Below are 20,722 nucleotides of genomic sequence, written 5' to 3'. Positions count from 1 at the left end.
AACCTGCCAGACAACACTAAAAGAATGGAAATATTCATTGAGATATTTTTTCAGTAATTACTTCAGATGCACTGAATAAGCTAATTTCAAAGCAAATATAACATTCACTGAATATTCAGTGCAGCCCTCCTAAAATGTGCTCAGCTTTGGCTGAGTTGGACACATCGTGTAAAACAGGGATAGCCAACATGGTGCCCCCCAGTTGTTGCTGGACTACAACTCATGTCATGTCAAAGAGGGAGCGGGCAGTAAATCTCACCATTCAAAGTTGAAGTTAACTCTTTATTAGCAAAAACAGGAGCTTCACAGATTTGGCTGAGTGCCATGCCTAAAGAACACATCCCCAGTAGGTCTTACCCCATGAATCAGTTGCCAAGACTGCAAGTTCCTGTCTCCCCACAACCATCCAAGTCCCTTCTTCTCCAGGGCTTTTTCCAGGCAGTCGAAGACTGCGCATGTGTGCAGCCTTCCACTGTTTTGCCCATTTCAGCTCTCATCTTGTTCTGTGAAAGAAGTTTGAGAGGAAGCTTGTAATAGCATGAGGGGGAGACACCTGTGACTCTTCACCAGCCTGACTCATCTCTGCCTCTTGGTCTTCCTCCACCCATTTGCCTGCTTCAGTTCTGCTTCTGGACTTCTCTCTGCCACCAATTCTCCCAACTCACTTAGCCCTGTTGCCTCTCCAGCATCTGATACCTTCTCCCAGTCTTCTCCCTCTGACCACACATCATTGTCCCACCAATGTGCCCCAGGCTCTGAGCCGTCTTCTTTTGGTGGCAGAGTTGGTTCCTCCCACCAGTCTTCTGTGCCCAACCGGTCCATGGCACGTCAGCCCCAGCCAGCCTGGCCAGTGGTCAAGAATGGCAGGAGTTGTAGTCCTGCACCATCTGGAGGTCACCATATTGGCTACACCTGGTATACAAAGATGCCTGAGAAGTAGGAACCCTCTTATATACACAACAGAGTTTGTGATACACCAGTGAGTAAATGGAGCATTCCGTACGTACAAAGACGTTGCACCAAAAAGCAAACTGAATTCCTCATGGAGAATTATATTGGAGAGATGCTAAAGATCTAAAGCTGTGTGACAGAATGGAGAACAGCTTAAAAAAGAACAAAAAAACCTGCAGTAATAAAACTAAGAAGAGATGGTATTCATCAAAGAACAATAAAACACTAAATAGGAAATTATTGGGGAAAAGCTTAGTTTTGCGTTAGGGCAGGGATGGCTAACCTATATGGCCCTCTAGATGTTGTTGGACTATAGCCCCATCATTCTTAACCATTGACTACACAGGCTGCAGCAGAGAATTGCATTCCATCAACAGCTGGAACACCACAGGTTAACCACCTTTGCATTAAGGGATTAGATTTTTATTTTTTGTAATAATATTTTATTATTTTTTCCCATATAGAAAGTCACATTTGTTACTCAGCAATTATATTCCAATTCAACAAAACCAGTGATCTGATTTCTAAGCGATTACATGGGAAATTGTTATTCATTCAACTTTTCTGCAACAACAGACAGAAATCAAAGCTTCTGCTAATGATTCCATTCAGAGGAATTACGCTCCTGTACAGCTCCATGGGTAGTTTCTCATGTAATAGCTTTCAAAATATAAATCTGTGTTACTTTGGAATTGGCCCTTACTGTGCTGGAGCAATCACAGAACATGTTACATTGACAAATTAACTGCAGTTCGAGTTGACAGGTTTTGTGGTGAGCTGCTGTTTTGCCATAAACACTCTACTGTGTGCAGCAGCCTCTATCGAAAGCGATGTCAAGCAGCCTCCTTGTGGCTACTGGTTCACTGGCATCACACAGAAGATGGGGTGGGGACATTGTGGTTTCCCCTGCAGGAGTCCTCTTTATAGCTTATTCATGATTATTTGCACTCATGATGCCGTTGGAGAAGCCGTATGCAATCCTACTTTCAATACTATTTGCACCAGCAAAAGTTTTGGGACAGTTGCACATTGCTTCCTTTCCAATTAGTGCATATCCTCTAACTTCCAGCTGGAATCCCATAACTTTTCATGCCAAATATGTTGTGGGGTTCCTCCCCCCGCCCCACAGCCCTTCCAGACAATAACAACACAGTAGCATTGGCAAACAGAACAGCTCAGTAGGTAGAGCATGAAATTCTTAATCACAGGGCAGTGGGTTCGCAAGTGCAGTGGTGTGCATGCTAGTCCTTTAAAGCAGAGGTTTTCAAGCTTTTTAACCCCACAGCTCCCTTAACCAACTACATTCTTTCTGCGGCACCCCGTAGGGCTCAGGAGCCCAGTTATGTTACCCCCTGCCTGCAGAGCTGGCAGCCTCTCACCCTTTTTCCAACACCCTCCCTTGTGGAGTGTTCCCTCAGCTTCCTCTCCTTGAGAGTCCTCTGGACAGCCACTGCCCCAGGTCTCTGAGCTCCTCCCCCTGCCCCAAAGAGAGGTGCCTGACAGACTGAGTGCTTTGAAGTTATACAGTGGTACCTTGGGTTACATACGCTTCAGGTTACAGACTCCGCTAACCCAGAAATAGTGCTTCAGGTTAAGAACTTTGCTTCAGGATGAGAACAGAAATCGTGCTCCGGCGGCGCAGTGACAGCGGGAGGTCCCATTAGCTAAAGTGGTGCTTCAGGTTAAGAACAGTTTCAGGTTAAGAACGATCCTCTGGAACGAATTAAGTACTTAACCCGAGGTACCACGGTGCTATTTTTATAGAAAATATGGTGCCAGAACTCACTGTGAATGCCTCCCTTGTTCTCACACTGAGAGCCAGTGTGGTGTAGTGGTTAAGAGTGGTAGTCTCGTAATCTGGGGAACCGGGTTCGCTTCCCCGCTCCTCCACATGCAGCTGCTGGGTGACCTTGGGCCAGTCACACTTCTTTGAAGTCTCTCAGCCCCACTCACCTCACAGAGTGTTTGTTGTGGGGGAGGAAAGGAAAGGAGAATGTTAGCCATTTTGAGACTCCTTCAGGTAAAGATAAAGCGGGATATCAAATCTAAACTCTTCTTCTTCTTCTTATAATGGCAATGATGCCCATCTGAGAGGTGCTGGAACTGACTTCTGGTGAGTTCTGGCTGTGGGGGGGGGGGGGGGACCCTGGTGTTTACACAGCCAATGTCAGCTCTTAAACTGAAAAGGAGAGGCAGTGTTACATCTGCACTGGTCAATATTGCAAATGCAGTAAGACATACAGATATGGGATTCTGGCTTGATTCTGACTGGACAGCAGCTTCTAGCCACAACCTCTCATTTTTAGTTGCCTGTTGTAGTGAGGAAGTATTAAAATATCAACCTTACAGGTTCATAATCTTTATTTCTTATTACTTGCTCCACAATTTATTGATAGTAACTTGCAAAGTTCAGGTTGGCCTGAAGGGAGTAAGCATTCTTGATTTACTCTGCATAGTCACTAGAGTTCATGCACAATTCCCAAAGGAAAATAATACCATCACTGAATAAATGGGACAAGTTCCGCCAGGATTCAAAGCTACAGGTTTAGCCAGAGATATTATTAGTCAGTTAAAAATGGGCTGGGGGGAATCACATAAATGATGCATGGCCTCAGCAGAGCTTCACTTTGAAATCTGTAGACTCTCATTAGTTAGGAAAACACACTAAAAAGTCTCAAGCATAATAAACACTGTTCATATGCAATCGCCTTTCATTTACATGGGGCTTGAGTGGAAATCAAGGCATATTTATTGCAAACAGTAAAGGTTAGAAAATAGCATATTGAGATGGTACAGTTTAGAAAGACTGAAACATAAATGAAAATGGAATGTGGGAGGTTTAAGTCTCATGGCCCTGATGCTATAGATGTCCAAACCCATCTACTGATACAGCTACAGCTACATGTATCTATAGCCTTTGTACATCACGTGAATAAAGCTTCATTCCACTCCATTACAGTGGGCACGCAAATGAAGGTGGCTTTGTGCAAGAGTATATATCCTTTAGGATGGTGTGAAGGTTACGTTGTTTTTCTTGCCATCCCAGCATAAGCTAAACCACAAAATTATGCATTATATACCTGCTTTTAGAAAAGGTGATCCCCGTCCCCCTGTCCCCATTTGATTTCTCCTTGGATTTGGGGCTTCTGAATGACTTGCTCTCAATCACAGAGTAACACTGCGGGCTAATAGTTTGCCATTCTGTTTTTAACTTCTGCATTTTGTTCTACTGGCTGTGCACACACAGTTTGCTGTAGGTTTTAGTTCTTTCCATTTGTTCACATCTTTCTTTTTCCTCCCAATTCATATTATTGATATGTATGAGCAGTGGCATGTATTGATCAGACATTGTGCAAAATCTTGGCTGCATACTAACCCGTTCATAGCACTTTCCCCCTTGCCCTCTCAATCTGGAATCATATATGCTCATAAAACATGCTGCTTTCAATTTAGATTAAATCTAGATCCTGACATTCACACGGGTGTGTGTGGTGACTTGATACACATTTGATAACCCTCCCCTTGGTTAGGCTGCCCTTGCCTCCTCCTCCCTCCCCAGGTGAACAAAGGAGGAAATTGTGCTTGCAATCTTGGTGTACCACTGCCGACGACATCTGCTTTAATCTGCTTTCAAACTGACACACTATGGAGTAATGCAGAATCAATCTGCAATGAGGTTTCATTTTTTGGAGTGAAACCAGTTTCTCAAGAAGTGCTTTCACGGTCAAAAAATATGCAGTATATCTAAATTCTGAAATTTGTTTTAGAATTTCTTAATGTTAAAATAGGAAGGCAAGTAGAGTGGAATGCAGAGTCTGGGGAAGAAACCCACTTTTGTGTGATGCCCATTTGCCAGTTGCTATATTTTGCAGTGCTGGCATCTGTTAGCATAGAAGTGCAAAGTTAGTAGTAGTAATATAGTAATAATATACAATTTCAAGAAGCTTTTTTTGTCATGAACTCTCAGTGCTTTCCCACATTGAACTTGTTTCTGCACCTCATCTGTGATTCTCATATGAAAGCATAGCAACTTGCAGAAGTAGACACTTGCAATAGGAAAGTTAATAGAAAGTTATTTTACCATTCCAGAGCTGTTTGAAATAAGCGTTTAATTTTCCTAACCTTTTTAATGTGCTTCCAGTGCTTTCTGCAAAATATCACTAAATGATCTTGTATTCTCAAATGCCGCACATTTCATCCTTGTACAATAGTACTCAAAAAGTCAATGGTTAAAAATTAAAGTCTCTCTGTGTTTAATTGCATTCTATCTAATGGGCGGTTCACGAAGTATCTCTTCTGTGTTTTTTTCTCCAAGTCTCATTTCCACATGTGAACAATCCCAAATGGCCCAAGGCAAACCCCTCAGACTAGCTCAGGACATTTTTATGATTTTCTATATATTTTTTCTGGGATAATTCTGGAATCAATCCAAATAGATAGCTCACCCCCCCCCCAACCAGAATTCTCTTCTGAAATCTGGTACTCATTTCATTGAAATCTAGGTATTTTCCCCATTTTTGCACTGGAGTGTGAAACTTGGAACTCTAAGGAAGTTGTTGAAGCAGCTCAGACTGAGAGCTTATATAGGAGCTGAAGGTTCACCTATTCTGGGCTATCAGCCAGGCTGTTGATTCAGGCTTTTCTCCCCTCCTGGGCAGCCGCACATGCAGCTAGCTTGGCACTTTGCTGGCAACCTTGAAACTCCCATCTGTCTTGCCATGCCCTCTGCTGCTGTGACCCTGGTGACAGGAAGCTCAAGAGACAAGCAACTCAGATAGAAGCTGCGTTCTGGGATGAGGAGGCTGGAGCCAGGAATGCCCAGTAGAGAGGGGCAGCAGCTCACAGGTCATCTCCCAGTTGTGCTGCTGCTACCACTTACTGAGAGGGGTGAGATGGCAGGCAGGTCAGTGCTGTGTAGGTGCACTGGTGGAGCCAACCCACTTGCTCCCGCTGATGTAGCCACACAGCACCAACTTCCCCATTGCCTCTCCCTTCTGTTAAGTGGTAGCAATGCAGCTGCTGCTGGGAGGCCAGGTGCATGCCACCACTTCTCCCCACCAGCTGCTCCTGTGCAGAGATCTGCTGGAGGGTCCTGCTCCCCTTACTCCTCTTCGAGGGAAACCCTAGGTCTAGGCAGAGCTGAACCCTGAAAGTACAAATCGTGTTCAGTAATTTGCTGCTAAAGCAGCTCCTTTATCTGATCTCACCTGGCTGGTGAATAGCTGCTTTGAAAGGGTCATTTTATCATGCCTTCACTGTGTTTCCATGCACACTGCTAGTTGCTGTGGCAGAGGAGATCGAAGCAGGGATGGATGAATGAATGAATGAATGCTCAAGGAAGTTAAAAGGCATTCATTACAACGGTTATTTATAATTATTATCTGTGGCTTTCTCCTTAAAGTTAAACCACATTTTCTGAAAAAGAACTGAATGGTATGTTTTATGCTCCATAATGACCTTCTTAATGGGGTAATGAGATCAATATAGCCTTGCAATCATTTGTTCATTTCTGTGGCTATTATTCACTAGCAGATATTTAGAAAAGCATTTGTATATTGAATTCCAGAAAAAACAATGAGTTTTATTAGCACCTTTTTCTTACAATACAAACTTCATTATGGTGATAAATAAAAACAGGTCTGAAATTATTCATTCATATATATATATATTCATGCATATATACCACACACACTCTTTCAGGTTTCTTGTGTGCGTGTGTGTGTGTGTGTGTGTGTGTGTGTGTAATGTGCTGCCTGTTAGGTATATAATATTCTAAAAATTCTGTTTTAGGCTAATACTATTTATAACTTACTGACCTTCTAAATTACAAATTTGTGTTTTATTATAGGGATATGATGATGGATATGGGGGTGAATACGACGAACCAATTTATGAGGCCTATGATAATAGCTATACCGCACAAACACAGAGGTAAGCACCAACAAACTAATTTATGGATAAGCTACTTATAGATTTCCTTTAATATCTGTTCTAATCCCTAACTCTGCCAGGAGCTACTGCTAAAACCAAATCTCAATGTATGGTGTCTAAAAACACCATAAAAGATCCTCAAGGAATGTTAAATTTACCAGGTATACCGACTGTTACCCAGTGAGTAGTGTAATGAAGGTGGAGACTGAACAGCAGAATCCTCCCCAAAACGAAAGTGGAGGGAAGTTCTCTTTCTCAAGTGTTCCCCTCCTTCCCTGTGCCCCCGACTCACAATCCCATCCCATCTAATATTTCTTCTCTAGACTGGATGGCACCAGTCTAGCCTCAAGGAAAAACTAAGAGCAATAATGATTTAACATGAAGTACATAGTTTAAAAGATACTGTGTCTAATCAATATGTGTTCCAAACTATGGACCTAAACCATGGCAGATACACAGCATCATGCCCAGATACACAGCATCATGCCCAGGGCTCAATTTCTAGTACAGGAAAACACTCAAAGATCACAAATAAGATCAGGATCAATAATACAATGAGAATCAGTTCTAAGACAAAGGCTCAAGGTGGCACATGGAATAAAAACTCTGAACCAGGACTCTGGGTGTAGAACAAAGCAAGGCAAGCAAAAGTCATGAGTTGATGAGTCAAGTCAGAGTTGAAGGAGGTAGAGAGGCTGAACCTGTGAGTTCACCACTCAAGGATGAATCCAAAAGCCAAAGGCTTTCTAGGTAAGGCATATGAGAAGGCTCCTGAAAAGGATGGGTTGAATAATTGTTTTTGTGTATTGCATTCCCCTCTTTTATGGAAATAAAGGCAGAAGATGTAAAGTGTGCACAAGAATAATAGGGTCACAGGTCATTTTGTCAGCTATGCCTCTTTTTCTCTTTGAACTGTGAAACCACCTCTGTTGTGTAAGATCTAAAAAGTTAGCCCTCCATGCGTTTTGAGTCATCATGTTGGTTTTGGAAAACTCTGCCCTAAAGCTAGCTGAGAATCAACTGCAAAGTTAAGAAATAACAAAGAAACCAGGACATAGCTTGCTTACAAGGCAAACCGAGGTGAGGCAGTGAGGCATAGCTGACTACAGGAGTCAGCAGTCCCAAAACATGGTAAATGCTGCTCCACACACTGTGTTCCAAAAGGTCTTAAAGCAGAGAAGCTTTGGGGTCTAGCCCACAACTGCAACTCCCACCAAGTGCTCTGAAACCCTAGCGCAGATCAGATGCTAGAGTGGCTGAAGTGATAATTGCAGAAGCAGCTGCAGGAGCTGAATCCTGACATCAGCTGTTCAGCATATTTTGCCACAGTGACTGCCTACTCATCAGAGCATAAAACTCCTTAAAATCACTGCTGCTGATTTTATGACACAATAAAAGAGAAGGTGGTGAGGAGCTGAAGGAAGGCAGGAAGGCCAAAGCAAAGTAATAATAATAATAATAATAATAATAATAATAATAATAATAATAATAATACCACCCTTTATCTGAAGATCACAGGGCAATTCACAACATAATGATTGCACTGGAAGAAACAAAGGAACCCAAGATTGTATGTTGAAATAGGAATAGGGATTTCAAGCCTGGCAAGCTGTCTGCACAATCATTCCCTTGAATGATTGTGTGGCTGGTCCCCCAATATCAATGGCATATTGCTACCTGTTTATTCCATTAACTTCTTGCCTCAGGTTCCTGCTCATATGGAATGCTCTCTCTCCAGTAGTTCTCAAAATCACATATTAAAAACTATGTAATAGCTTGCTGTATAATGCTTGCAGTAATATTCTCAGCAAAACTGAATCATGTTGATTTAATAATTCAGTTTTATTGGAAGACTCAAGACAGCAGCCATCCATTGAGATTGAATTTACAATCAGTTATTGAGTTGAAGGGATTTTCTCCCTAGTTATTCTACTTCTATCCTGTTATTATTTCCCTGCCATCTACTAGATTGTTATGCTGCATGTCTTCATTTCTTAAGAGGTTTAAAGCCTTTACTGAGACAACAGGAATCTTTCACTCACTGCTTTGTTCAACTGAAGTCCAAAATAACTTTCATTTCAATCCACAACAAAATTGCTTCTAGAATTAACTAGGATTGCCAGATTTATAATGAAACATGGGCTTTTGCAGTTGTACAGAAAGGAGAATTTTGGCAGGTGCAATTTTTCCTGATATGATAACAGCATGGCAGGATTTGTTTGTTTGAAATAGTCATTTAACACCCCTCATTAGAACAAGATTCCAGGGTGGCTTACAAAAGTACAATTAAAATATAAACCAAGTGAAATACAAAGCAATTAAAACAATCATTAGCACAGCAATAGATAAAAAACCCACAAGGTATAGGGTTGTATTCAATGAGAGTGTTCCGTTCATGCAAGGTCTTCTTCCTGTACAATGGAAATTTCACTCCCTCTCCTTCCTTCCTTAAACCCTCCCACCAAATATGTTCTGGGTTTCCCCCAACTCCCTGCAACACGTATGTGGAAGAAGAGAGGAGAGGGGAATTCTATTGTGCAAGCAGAAATCCCAACGTGACTAGTACAATTTCATTAGACATAACCCAAAATATTTTTATATTAACCTTGCTACATTATTTCTTCTATTGGTAAACGTGATTTTTGTGCTCCTTTTTTTTAAAAAAAAGTGTGTGTGTTTTTTAAAAAATAGACTAATTGTAGAATGAGATGGTACATTCTTTAGCAAGAATGTTTGACTTTGCCTCTTTATTCAAACATAAGCAAGGCATCTTATATTTACAGAGTTTTGTGCCGGGGGAGGAATCAGATTGTATTGTGTATAGTTACAGATAATCTACAACTTGGTACTGAGAAAGTTCCTGCTGCTGTGAAAGTATTCGAAGCAATGTCATCTTGCTTCTGTGACAATATTAATGGCAACATGCATTTTTGGGTTCATTTAGATGTGGGCATTATGACATTAATTATCCTTCTTTTAATGCTAGCACTTATGTTCCTGGTTTCTGACATCCCTTTTACACTGCAGTTCCTGTTGTATTGTGACACTGTGTGGTTTTTTTAATTGCTATCCCACCATGTCACACTAACTTTTATTCACCCCAGTGGGTGTCACTGGACATGCCAACACCACCACTCTCTATGAACATATGTGCTTCTGTTCTCCCTGTGATATGCACACTCCCCCCCCCCCAAATGCCAGGAGACCGCCCCAAATTTCATCAAGTGAGCAGCAACGGCATGAAACCTTCAGGGAAATTACAGTGCAAAACTCCTGCAGTTTTCCAGGTTAACAGGGTTGCAAATGGAAGCAATTAACATGGAAATGAGCACTAAACTTCCACTAGAGTCTGCTACATTTCCAGAAGTGACTTTTACATCATGTGAAAGATTACGTAAAACATGGGAAATTATCAGGTTAAGGAAATGTATGGAAAATGGAGTGAAATGCTGTCTGAATGCAGCCTTTGTCTTTCAGATCGCTCTAGAGAAGTCATGCTAATAAGTTAAATCCCTCTTGGTCCAGTAAGCTCAGCTTCCAGTTTAGTGTAAGCCCCTTTGTGATCAGGATCCTGGGTGGTATTCAACAATTTTTTCCTGCTAACGCAAAGATAAGCGCTAGTAAAGGGGATGTCACCCCCATGAACACCACGTACCATCCCTCAATCTGCTCTGGAAGGTTTGTTGAACCCTCAAAACATATTTAGGGGGAGGACGAAAGGAAATTGTTCTGTTCTGCAAAGAGAAATCCTTTGGCTGATGGGACGATCAGCTTTGCCTCTACATTGAATGCAACCCTTACAATCTAGTTAATGAAAGTGTTTGTTCCTAAACACCTTTGTTCTTTAAGCAGACAACATAGCTGTATTTTTCTCCTCGCAGAGGGTCCTTGGGAATCCATTCAGCAGCAGTGAATATCAGATTCATTTGCATTATTTGGGGCATTTGGAATGGCTGGAATTTTCACACGTAAAAAGCCTACCATAAGAATATGCTATGACTATTAGTAGTAATGGCTGAACTGACTTCATAAATCAGCTAAACATTACTCAAGACTTTATAACATTTTAAAATGTCAGCTTTAATTTTCATATAATTTTCTTTCTGGAGATGTTGCAGTCCTTATTGTTATACCAATTCTTAAACTGGAAGCCAAGCTTATTAGGCAAATGGCACAGAAGACTAAGAGAGATTTAATTTGTTAGTATGACATCTCCGGAGCAATCAAAAAGAAGCACATTGTCATTTACACTTTCACAGTAACATTTGCAAGTGAACTTCCTTAACACCAAGTTGTATATTATCTGTAACTAGCACACAATACATTTCCCCTCTTACACTAAATTGTGTAGATATACTAAGGTTACCAAAAGTCCCCATTTCCCAGAGACAGTCCCCGAATTTACAAATCAGTCCCCATACAAAATCCATTGAAGTTGAAAAGTGTCCCCGGTTTCATTGAAAAATATCTGGTAACCTTAAGATATACAATTCCTTGAATACATTTAAATAAACGGAGGCAAAATGAGCTATTCTAGCAAAAGTGTAGTATTACCTAATTCTACCATTAGTCCAATAAATGTATTTTTAAAATTGGTTTCAGGATGCTGAAATCAAATCAGTATTTAAAATCCATTCTGGCGCTTACCGTCTCGATAACCTCTCCCTGCTGCTTTGGCTTCACGTTCCCCCGTCTTAAGAAGCGCCTTGCTTTTCCACTTCCTTCTCACAAACACCACATGGCCCTTCCTTCCTTAGGTATTATGTGAAGCTTCCACTTGGACTTCTCCTTTCCTCATCCCCATGTTTCTCTGCCATGCTTTTCCCCTCATGGCAGTGGCGGATCGTGGCGCCACACATGATGTCAAAGTCCCGCCCCCTGCCTCTCGCCTTCCTTTTGAATGCTGTAGTTGTGGCACCTGCTGCAGCACCTCAGAAGCTCTGCCCCCAGCCTCGCTGCCTTTGCTCAGGGGAAATGTCTTTGCTACCCCATCGTCTCTTCATCTCTCCACTTCTCAGCTTCTTGCCTTCTCTGTCCCTTCTTCCTTCAGCATCTCAGCTCTGGATTCTGCAAAAAGCATCTCTCCTTCTTGACCCATTCTCATTCCCCAGCGATAAGACATTGTGGGCCCAGGTAAAGGGACTTGCTTTCTGATAAGTGTGCACAGGATGGCAAACCTAGCTGCCATCACAATATCCTGACTCAATTGCAGGATGATGTTATAGCTGCTCAGCCAAAGACTGGCCTGGGTTTCAAAGGCAACAGAGAGGTGACAGTTTTAAGCCTAATATTTTAAGATTTCAAAACCTGTATATAGGCAATAGATGGAACAATCACTATATAGTCTGGTAACACACCACCCTTCCTGTTATTTTTCTCTATTGTATACTTCCCCAGTTTTGAGCTGTATGCACAGTATTTGCACACAGCTGTATTTCATTTTGGGTTTTGTGCTCATATCTCAGTGTTCATAAATAAAGATTCCCTCATATTTTATTTTGAGACTATTGAATGAATCAAGTTAGCAGGCCTAAAAGATGACATTTTATGGGTCTTCACAGCAATCCACTTACAGCATTCATCATCCAAAACTGTTTTGAAATGCCACCTCTCATTTATTTGATTCAATGAGCACAAGTGTGTATCAAATACACTACCCCTGAAGTAGATAAGAAAGTTTTTTCTCTCTCCTATAAATCACTTATGCCCTCTAAGGTTCTTGAAATACTTATTTCCACTATGGATCTCCAGTGTTGTATCTGATAGTCTCAAAAAGAGAATATCTTAAGTATTTTCTCCTGTTCTGTAATTCCGTTCCACTGCATTCCATCATCTTCCTCCTCTCTCTGTGGCTTTTGGCCCTTGTCTGAGCAGATGGCTTATTACACCTATCCATTTCATGTGGCTTTGAAGTATGCTTATGTCCATTTGTGATTTAGCAAGCATACAGGCCTCTCTGTATCTTGCTATATTAAGACTGCAATCCTGTGCACATGTACCTGGAGTAAGTCCCATGGAGCTCAATGGCCCTTGCTTCCTAGCAAAAAGGCATAGGATTCTGCTGAAGAATAATTGAAAGCAAAAATGAGGCCCTGTTTCTCTAGATAATGTTACCCTGATGATTCAGGTACAGGGGGAAAGAAAATGTCCATCAGACAAAGTAGAAGATACAAACAGTACTTTATTATTACTTTAAATTGAGAAATGCTGAGACTCGGGTTTGAGCAGGAGTTCAGAGCCTCTCTTGTCAAGCAATAATCCAGTGGCAGGGATTTATTTATATACATTTTACATCCTGCCTTTCTTCCATCATGGAACTCAAGGCCGATTCCATATGATTTCCAGGAAATCGTGATCCTGGAACGTAACATCTCCACTGCAGGTGAATTAGCACATGTTTTGAATGCTTTCCCAAAGGGTGGGGAAATCCTGAACATCTAAAGTAGCATGCGTTGAAGAAGGCTATGTTAGAGCCCTTCTCCATGACATTATGCCTCAAGTGACGTGATGGTGGAAGACTATTTCTTTAAACCAGGGGTAGTCAACCTTTCTTACCATCTTTCTTGATGGTAGAATTTCCTTACCACCCACCAGTGCTCAATGGAAGGAAGATTCAGCTTGTGCCATAGAACCCCCTACCGCCCACCTAGAATCCTGAAACAACCCCTGCTTTAAACCTAGGTCTGCAGCTAATTCATATAAAGTATGAAGTGGTAGAACCTGAATTTTCAAGCAGATGTGGTCTCATGGGAGGAGAACTGAAGTGGCAATGTGCTTTCTGTTTTTCTCCCAGTTCTCTCTCCTCATAGATGCTTTTTATGGCTGACTTGGAATGCTTCCCAGTTATCCACACTATTTAGGGATGGGTGGGTGGAGACTATTTTACCAAATATGATTGAGGGGAGGATAAATTTCCCAAGAGTTTTTCTTAGGGGGGAACTGTTCGGAGAAATTTCAGCTCACTTATTGTTGAATGAAACTATCTCCCTTTCATATTGGTGCATGAAGGAATCAGTGGGTTTAAAGAAGAGGACTGGATGAAATATAGCCAAACCCATTGCTTCTGCCAATTATTTTAAAATAACACGAAACAACATTAAAACTTCACCCAAAATTCAAGAATGGTGAAATTGGGGAGGCCAATTTGTCAAATGTCCTCCTGGGGAGGACCGAAAGAGCAGTGATGTGAATAATGAGGACCAGTCTGAAATATTTAGCCCAATAGTAGTTTTGCTGGTCTAGACAGCCTGTCACACACAGTGATCCGGAAACCCCTCTTTCTAATCCCAGGTGTGTTTGGGTTGGCTGTGGTTATTCATTGGTGATGGAAAGCCACTTTGCACATGGATATTGCACTTTCTTGGTTGAAACCAAACCTTGCAGGAGCAACAAATACGGCTTTGTGCGCAAATAGGTATCCATGTAGTTCATTCTGGAAGCAAGCCAGCTTGTTCAGGCAACAGGAATTGAGCCAACTTCTCTGATTGCAAGGTAGAGGTAGGAGGACGTACTTGTAAGGAGCCCTACAACAACAAAACGTTTACATTTATCAAATCAGCTTAGCTAGGTTGTGGTAAATTACACCATTCTAGAAGATTGCGGGGTATAAACTCTAGCTCAGAGATTCCATTTTTTAGCCGAGATTTTAACATTTTTCAATAAGAATATTTAACTGGGCAAACAGCTATCATTATAATTGATATACCATTTGAAAATTTGAAGGTTAGCCAAATACATTTATCTCAATTGGGTGAGATTTGTGTCTCCAAGCATTTGAATCCCTTGAGGCAACATTTCCATGGAAAGTTAATTAAAGAGTACTCACTAGAGGATTACCTGAGGGCATTGTAGCCTATTCACATTTACATACAAATCCCCCATAATACTGTAGGTATGTAAGACTTTCTAAAAAGTGGAAGCTCATGTTTTGCTGAGATAAGGCAGGCCTATTAGCAGCTAAGAGAGCTTTCGTTTTCATAATTAATATTGATTCCAACACATTATGAGTATCCTGTTCTAAGACTCCCTTACTAAAGGTGAAGCAGTGAATGCAACCAAAATAATAAGGGCAAATAATTATTGCTTCCAAAGAAGGTCTCAGATTATGAGCCAGTAAATAATGACAGTAGGGGAGATGCTCAGCCTTATATCTCTCCTGCAGCAGGAACGGAATATTCCTGAATTATTATTATTTATTTATTAATTCATTCTTTAAAACTAGCATAAGATAGAATCCCAAGTTTCATCTTAGAAGCCACATTCTAATCACTGTAAAAATGCACACCAGAGTTCCTAAGCCAACCATTTTTGCTAATCATAAATCCAATCTTTCGTGAAGAACGGTTGCTCTTTGACTTTTGGAAGTGTCTTACGTGAAATGCATTTTTAACTCTGACAGTTCATACAAGATTTATTGAAGCTCTACTTTAAGATCCTAATCCCCTCCCCCCGCTGCTGCTTGCTTACGAAACACAGTTTTTGTATACTAAACACATTCCCAATTTATTTCAACAGCACGGAACAGCTGATTGATTGTAATGTATAAGGTGTAGCAATAGCTGTATCAGCAATAAATAAAAACTCATAAAATAACATGTATGGGGACCAACCTGAGATCTTTTGATGAAGTGCTATATATACACCACCACCACCACCATCATCATCATCATAACAGCCACCCCATCCTTTCATTAAGCTAATGCTATTTTTCTAGAAAAAGAGGTGTTGGAACTCACTATGAGCACCGCCCTCATTCTCTTAGAATGACAATGGTGCCCACTTGAGAGGTGCCAGAATTGAGTTCTTGTGAGTTACCTCTGAAAAAAAGCCCTGCAGCTAACCCATTTGAGGACTGCAAAAAAAGGAAAGAACCTAAATCAGGCATGGCTAAACTTGGCCCTCTGGCTGTTTTGGGACTACAAGTCCCATCATCCCTGACCACTGGTCCTGTTAGCTAGGGATGGTGGGAGTTGTAGTCCCAAAACACTGTTGCATGCCCCTCCAATCGGTGCGAGATTCCAGGTACTTCCCCAGGGTTTGTGTTTACTTTTGGAAATGCGGCACAGCGGAGACTGTGGTGTCTTTAGGATATATGTAATATATATTGTATATTTGCACATATATACAACCTGAGCCTGTGATGGAGGGGTTCACAGCATCAGTGCCCCCAAAGGGTTTTGTTTCTCCCATTGCTACAGCCTTGGATTCAAATAGAAATCAAACGTTGCTCTCAAACACCGCTCTGACTCTCCTTCCAGCTTGCTGGCTTTACTTCTAGGTCACATCACAGCAAATGAACTCTAATCCAAACTCTGGATTTGCCTATTGAGAGAGGAGGCCCCACACATTTACCAGATAAACCCCTTAATCCCCCTGAATCACCAGGAGACTAACCCACCTACTCTGATCAAATTAGAAGCCCTGATCAAATTCTAACACTTGCTGGATTAGAGGGATCTGACACACAGTTTAACACCCCAAACTTGTAACAATACTTTTTATACACAGGCCTACTCAACACCACAATTTTTATTACACAGCTAGCCCAAGACCAGTCGTGCTTTATAGGCTGCAGGGCATGCAAATGGGGAATTGCATTTATTTCCCCAACTCCATAGCCCTACAGCTGCCAAACTTGGTTTTGCTCCAAATTCACCCATACTAAATATGTTCTCCAGCCTCAGATGGGGAGGTAAGGAATCCCTCCAGCAACCTTCATCATACCAGTGGGCATTAGCATCTTTCTTCCTCGTGGTTTTGGAATTAAGTGGGGGCATCAGAGACAGGTTGCCCCATTCTAGCTACCCTCAATCTGGGATCAGAATGAAAGTATGGGGTTTGCAGGAGTGTTTAGTTCCCCCCCCCCCCAGGCGGCTTTCCCTCTCTAACCAGCAATGTGATGTTGGAGTTAATGTACAGAGGCGGAGACAGCCATTGCTGGCAGTACAAGATCAGGCTGCCCTGAAGCTAAAGGCTAAAGTATAATGTAGTGTATGCTAGGGGAAATATGCCTGGCTGATAATGAGTTCATCTTATATGTGCTTTCAGGCTAGGAACCTGAGCTCTCAGAAATGTGCTTTACTTTATTTTCAGGCTAATGAATGCTAATCATAGAGAACAGTGCCTTGTTTCCCAACTGCCAAGGAAACCTGGCTTTCTTGGATGCATGAACACGAAACTTGCGAAATTATAGGATATATATATAAATTTGTAAACAGCAAAGCTTTGCTTATGCTGATTTCATTTGATAATTGCTGAGATGTACTACACTTGTACAAAACATGAATTAGTTGAGATTTGTCTTCTGATGCCACCTTAAAGCAGTCATAGAAAACTATCTGTGCTGGCTCAAGATGCTTGAAATGCAATTCACTTATCAAAGCTCTTGTCTAAGAAATTAGACAAGAATATTATTCTAATAAATATAAGTAATAGATAGCTTCATATATTCAGCTGTATTTAAAGTGGCATGCATTAATGAACAGTTGCCTCCATATCCTGGAAATGCTCAGATTCCAGCAGTGAATTCTGGAGGAGAACTCGTTTGTTACTAGAACCCATAGTGCAGGCATAGGCAAACTCGGCCCTCCAGATGCTTTGAGACTACAACTCCCATCATCCCTAGCTAACAGGACCGGTGGTCAGGGGTGATGGGAATTGTAGTCTCAAAACATCTGGAGGGCTGAGTTTGCCTATGCCTGCCATAGTGGTTTGATTGTTTTTGAAGAGGAAAGTCTTAAAATGGTGGATTAGCCAAGAGTCAGAATGACATGAGAAATTATTCTTACATTGAAATCCCAACCCCACTGTATGGATAGCTGAGGGTGGGGTTTAGATGGTGTGCAATCTCCTTTCCACCAACCTCCATTAGCAGAAAGGAGCACCACAGGTTGGGGGGGGGGGCTGTCTTGTGATGCAAGTCCCAGCTCCACCCAAGCAGTTCTCCTACTGGCAGCAGGCAGCAGAAAATGCCCCTCAACTTTACATTTGTTGCAGCTTACCTAAATGGGCCAGGGGCAGTGCAGTGGCAAGGTCAGAGCTGCGCAGATCTGTGTGTTCCCATTGGTGTGTCCATGCAGCCCTGATCTCAACACTGCCCTGCCCTGGCCATGTCCAGGTAAGCTGCAGTGATGCCAGTGTTGGGAGATTCATGTTGCCCATGACACTGGTCTGCTGGTTTCCTGCTTTCCTGCAGATGTGATACCAGAGGCTTTTTCCCCTCCCTCTAAAATTATCATTGGCCGTGTTGACACATCTGTTCTGGCATGATGTTACTGATCTTTCAAAAGCATGAAGGATGCTTTGTTAGGAAAACGTGGTTATGATAGTACTGCTGCAACACAAGGAAATTGACTGAGTGAGCTTTGTTTCTCCTCTGTCTCTTATCATTTGAGGATCTAACCTGCCTGTTCCCAATGACAGCACATACATACATTTTGACAAGAACAGAGCTGAAGCCACTGCAAGTCAAAACAAACATTCCTGCTGGTTCATTCCAATAATCACAATGTTTTAAATGTGGGAGGTGTATCATTAAAATGTTTAGTTCTAGTTAACTGTGATCAAAGAACTGGTTGCATAGGCATTTTTTATAGCAAGCTGTAATTCCTTCTGCACGTTCACAGTCAAATCTTCAAAACCACTGCCATTCAGGGTTACTTTTATCGGTGGGTTGGGGGTTAAAATGAACAATGCATTCTACTGTATGTTGCCTTTTTCCTTCACTGATTTTTCCTTTCAGGTTTTCCTCCTTAAATATTGAGTTAGTGGTTGCTTGTCTAGATTTATTTTTTAATTTATTTTTTTAAGGACCAACATAAACTTATATTTTCTTGTGTTTGAAGCTTTCCTGTGCCAATAACTTTACTTGCTGTCAATCTATTGCAGTCTGCCTGAATATTATGACTATGGTCATGGAACAAGTGAAGATGCTTATGACAGCTACGGTAAGGCCTGTTCTATTTTTGGTAAAAGTGTGAAGTCAGAAAACCAATCACTCAGTGACAACCTAAAATTACTTGTACATTCTCCCTCTCCGGCTTTTATAGAGGCCAGACTAAGCTGATTTATGTCATTCTGAGGTAAAATGTGACTTGTGGGACTGAAGCCAGGAAACTGAGCAGATTCGTTTTCATCAGAATTTCAAAGACATTCATCACACTTGTAGATCAGTTTTTAAAAAGTAGTGGTGAAAATGCTGATTAGGGCCCAAATCTATTTCATGGTGATGGTCGTCTGTCTTACTGGTGTCACCTTGTTTTACGTATATGCTGTCTCAAATACAGGAAAACAGGAAGAATCATGCAATGCCTCAAATGCTTTGTTCTTGGAGAGCAAGATATGCTACTTTAATTAAAATGCATTTTTTTTAAAAAAAAGTATTGCATGTATAGCTTCTAGTAGGTCAAATCTTGCCTAAAGTTCATGACAAACCTCTCAGTCCCTAACCAGCAACTGATTTCACATATAGGGTTGCCAACTGATGGGCAAGTGGTGGGCAGACCACCAGGGTCGGGGTCTTGATGTTTGGGGGAAAGTTACCACAAAAGCAAGGCCACTTCCCCTCCATAGAGAGCATATGAGAAATAAAGAATAGATGTTCTCTACAAAGTTTATCTTTTCCTTCAGTGTGGAGGTTGTGACTGGCATTCAGCCACATAACAGAAATGTACACGCACACATTATATACTCACGCCCACAGATATGAAGAGAAACTGGAAGTGCTGTAGCTTTACTAACACTACACAAGCCACCTCATACTGGAATTGCTTCTATACTATAGGGCATATGACCCAGTTGAGATTAAGCTCTTTCAATTGATTGCAATAGAATGAATTTCAGAATGTGCTTGACTGAAATCAACACTCAGCCTGTCATCCTGTGCCTACTTTCATGGGAATAAGCCCCACTGAACTCACTGGGGCTTACTTCTGAGTTGACTCGTATAGGATTGCACTGTTAATAGTGCTTAATTTTGAATGTGCTATGGCCATCGAGTGTTAGGGATAATCTAAGCAACAGCTATCTACCAGGAATGGTCCCTTTCCACAGGCAAAATTCTCACCTCAGAACCTGACCTGCTACCTCTGTCTTTCCCAGAACATCTAAACCCTCTGTTTTGATTTTAGAGAACTCTTAACCATTTTTTTTTAAAAAAAAAAGTTAATTTGGCCTTGAAAGTTTTCTAAAATCACCAGAAGGTATAAGTTTGGATTCATTCTGTTGAAGCAAACAAAATGCGAAAGAATAACCCATCCATCCAGCAAGAATAACTAGAAATTGCAAAAAAAGAGGTAAAAGATGCATAGGAAGAATAGAAGTTTATGCAAGTTGACAGTTTCAAAAATAATTGTATTTGTTCAGCTGTTGAGAATATATTAGTGCACGGCAAAGTTTCAGTTCCTTCATGCTTGGTTTAAAATAATGATTTCCTAATAGGACAATGTCAAACAATGATGCTAGCAAATAGAAAATGGCATTATTTCCACAGTTAGTGTTCACTAAGTGTGTAAGGATATGAGGCCAGAAAGATTGGGCTATATAACCTGAGCAGATGAGCTATGTAGCATGCCAGCCTCAGCTTCTCACCCTACCTGGTTTTGCCTTGCTTTTCTTTCCCTGGGCTTTTGCTCTCTCCCTCTCTCTCTCCATTGAGATGCTCACCTGCATCCATAGCCTCATCTGCCCCAGCTTCTCCTCCTCTTCATTTCATTCATGTTCATCTTTGTTCCAACCCTGTGGCCATGTTAGAAAGATGCACACCAGGATAGGTGAGTACTTGCAAATTGAGCGGGGTTTGGTTTTTTGTTTGCCCCACATCTTGGCATCTTTTAATGTTTCC

General features: G+C 41.4%; 2 protein-coding genes across 4 annotated transcripts in view; one reads left to right on the top strand and one right to left on the bottom strand.

Annotated features, from left to right (window-relative positions):
• KHDRBS2 (KH RNA binding domain containing, signal transduction associated 2) overlaps positions 1 to 20,722 on the top strand; it is a 432,530-nt gene that overhangs the window by 377,837 nt on the left and 33,971 nt on the right. For all 3 annotated transcript variants that reach the window (XM_081187087.1, XM_081187085.1, XM_081187086.1), the window contains exons 7-8: positions 6,800 to 6,882; positions 18,769 to 18,827. In XM_081187087.1, the coding sequence (XP_081043213.1) occupies positions 6,800 to 6,882; positions 18,769 to 18,827 (142 nt within the window). The remainder of the gene's footprint in view (positions 1 to 6,799; positions 6,883 to 18,768; positions 18,828 to 20,722) is intronic.
• Positions 1 to 20,722, bottom strand: part of LOC308583290 (uncharacterized protein) — a gene marked incomplete at its 3' end in the record, with an annotated part of 69,998 nt that overhangs the window by 23,348 nt on the left and 25,928 nt on the right. The gene's annotated exons all lie outside the window — the stretch shown is intronic.

Source organism: Podarcis bocagei, assembly GCF_964188305.1.
Source record: "Podarcis bocagei genome assembly, chromosome: 3".
In the NCBI taxonomy this organism is placed as follows: Eukaryota; Metazoa; Chordata; class Lepidosauria; order Squamata; family Lacertidae; genus Podarcis; species Podarcis bocagei.
The sequence above is the reverse complement of the archived record's forward strand: the minus strand, read 5'-3'. Positions and strand labels throughout refer to the sequence as shown.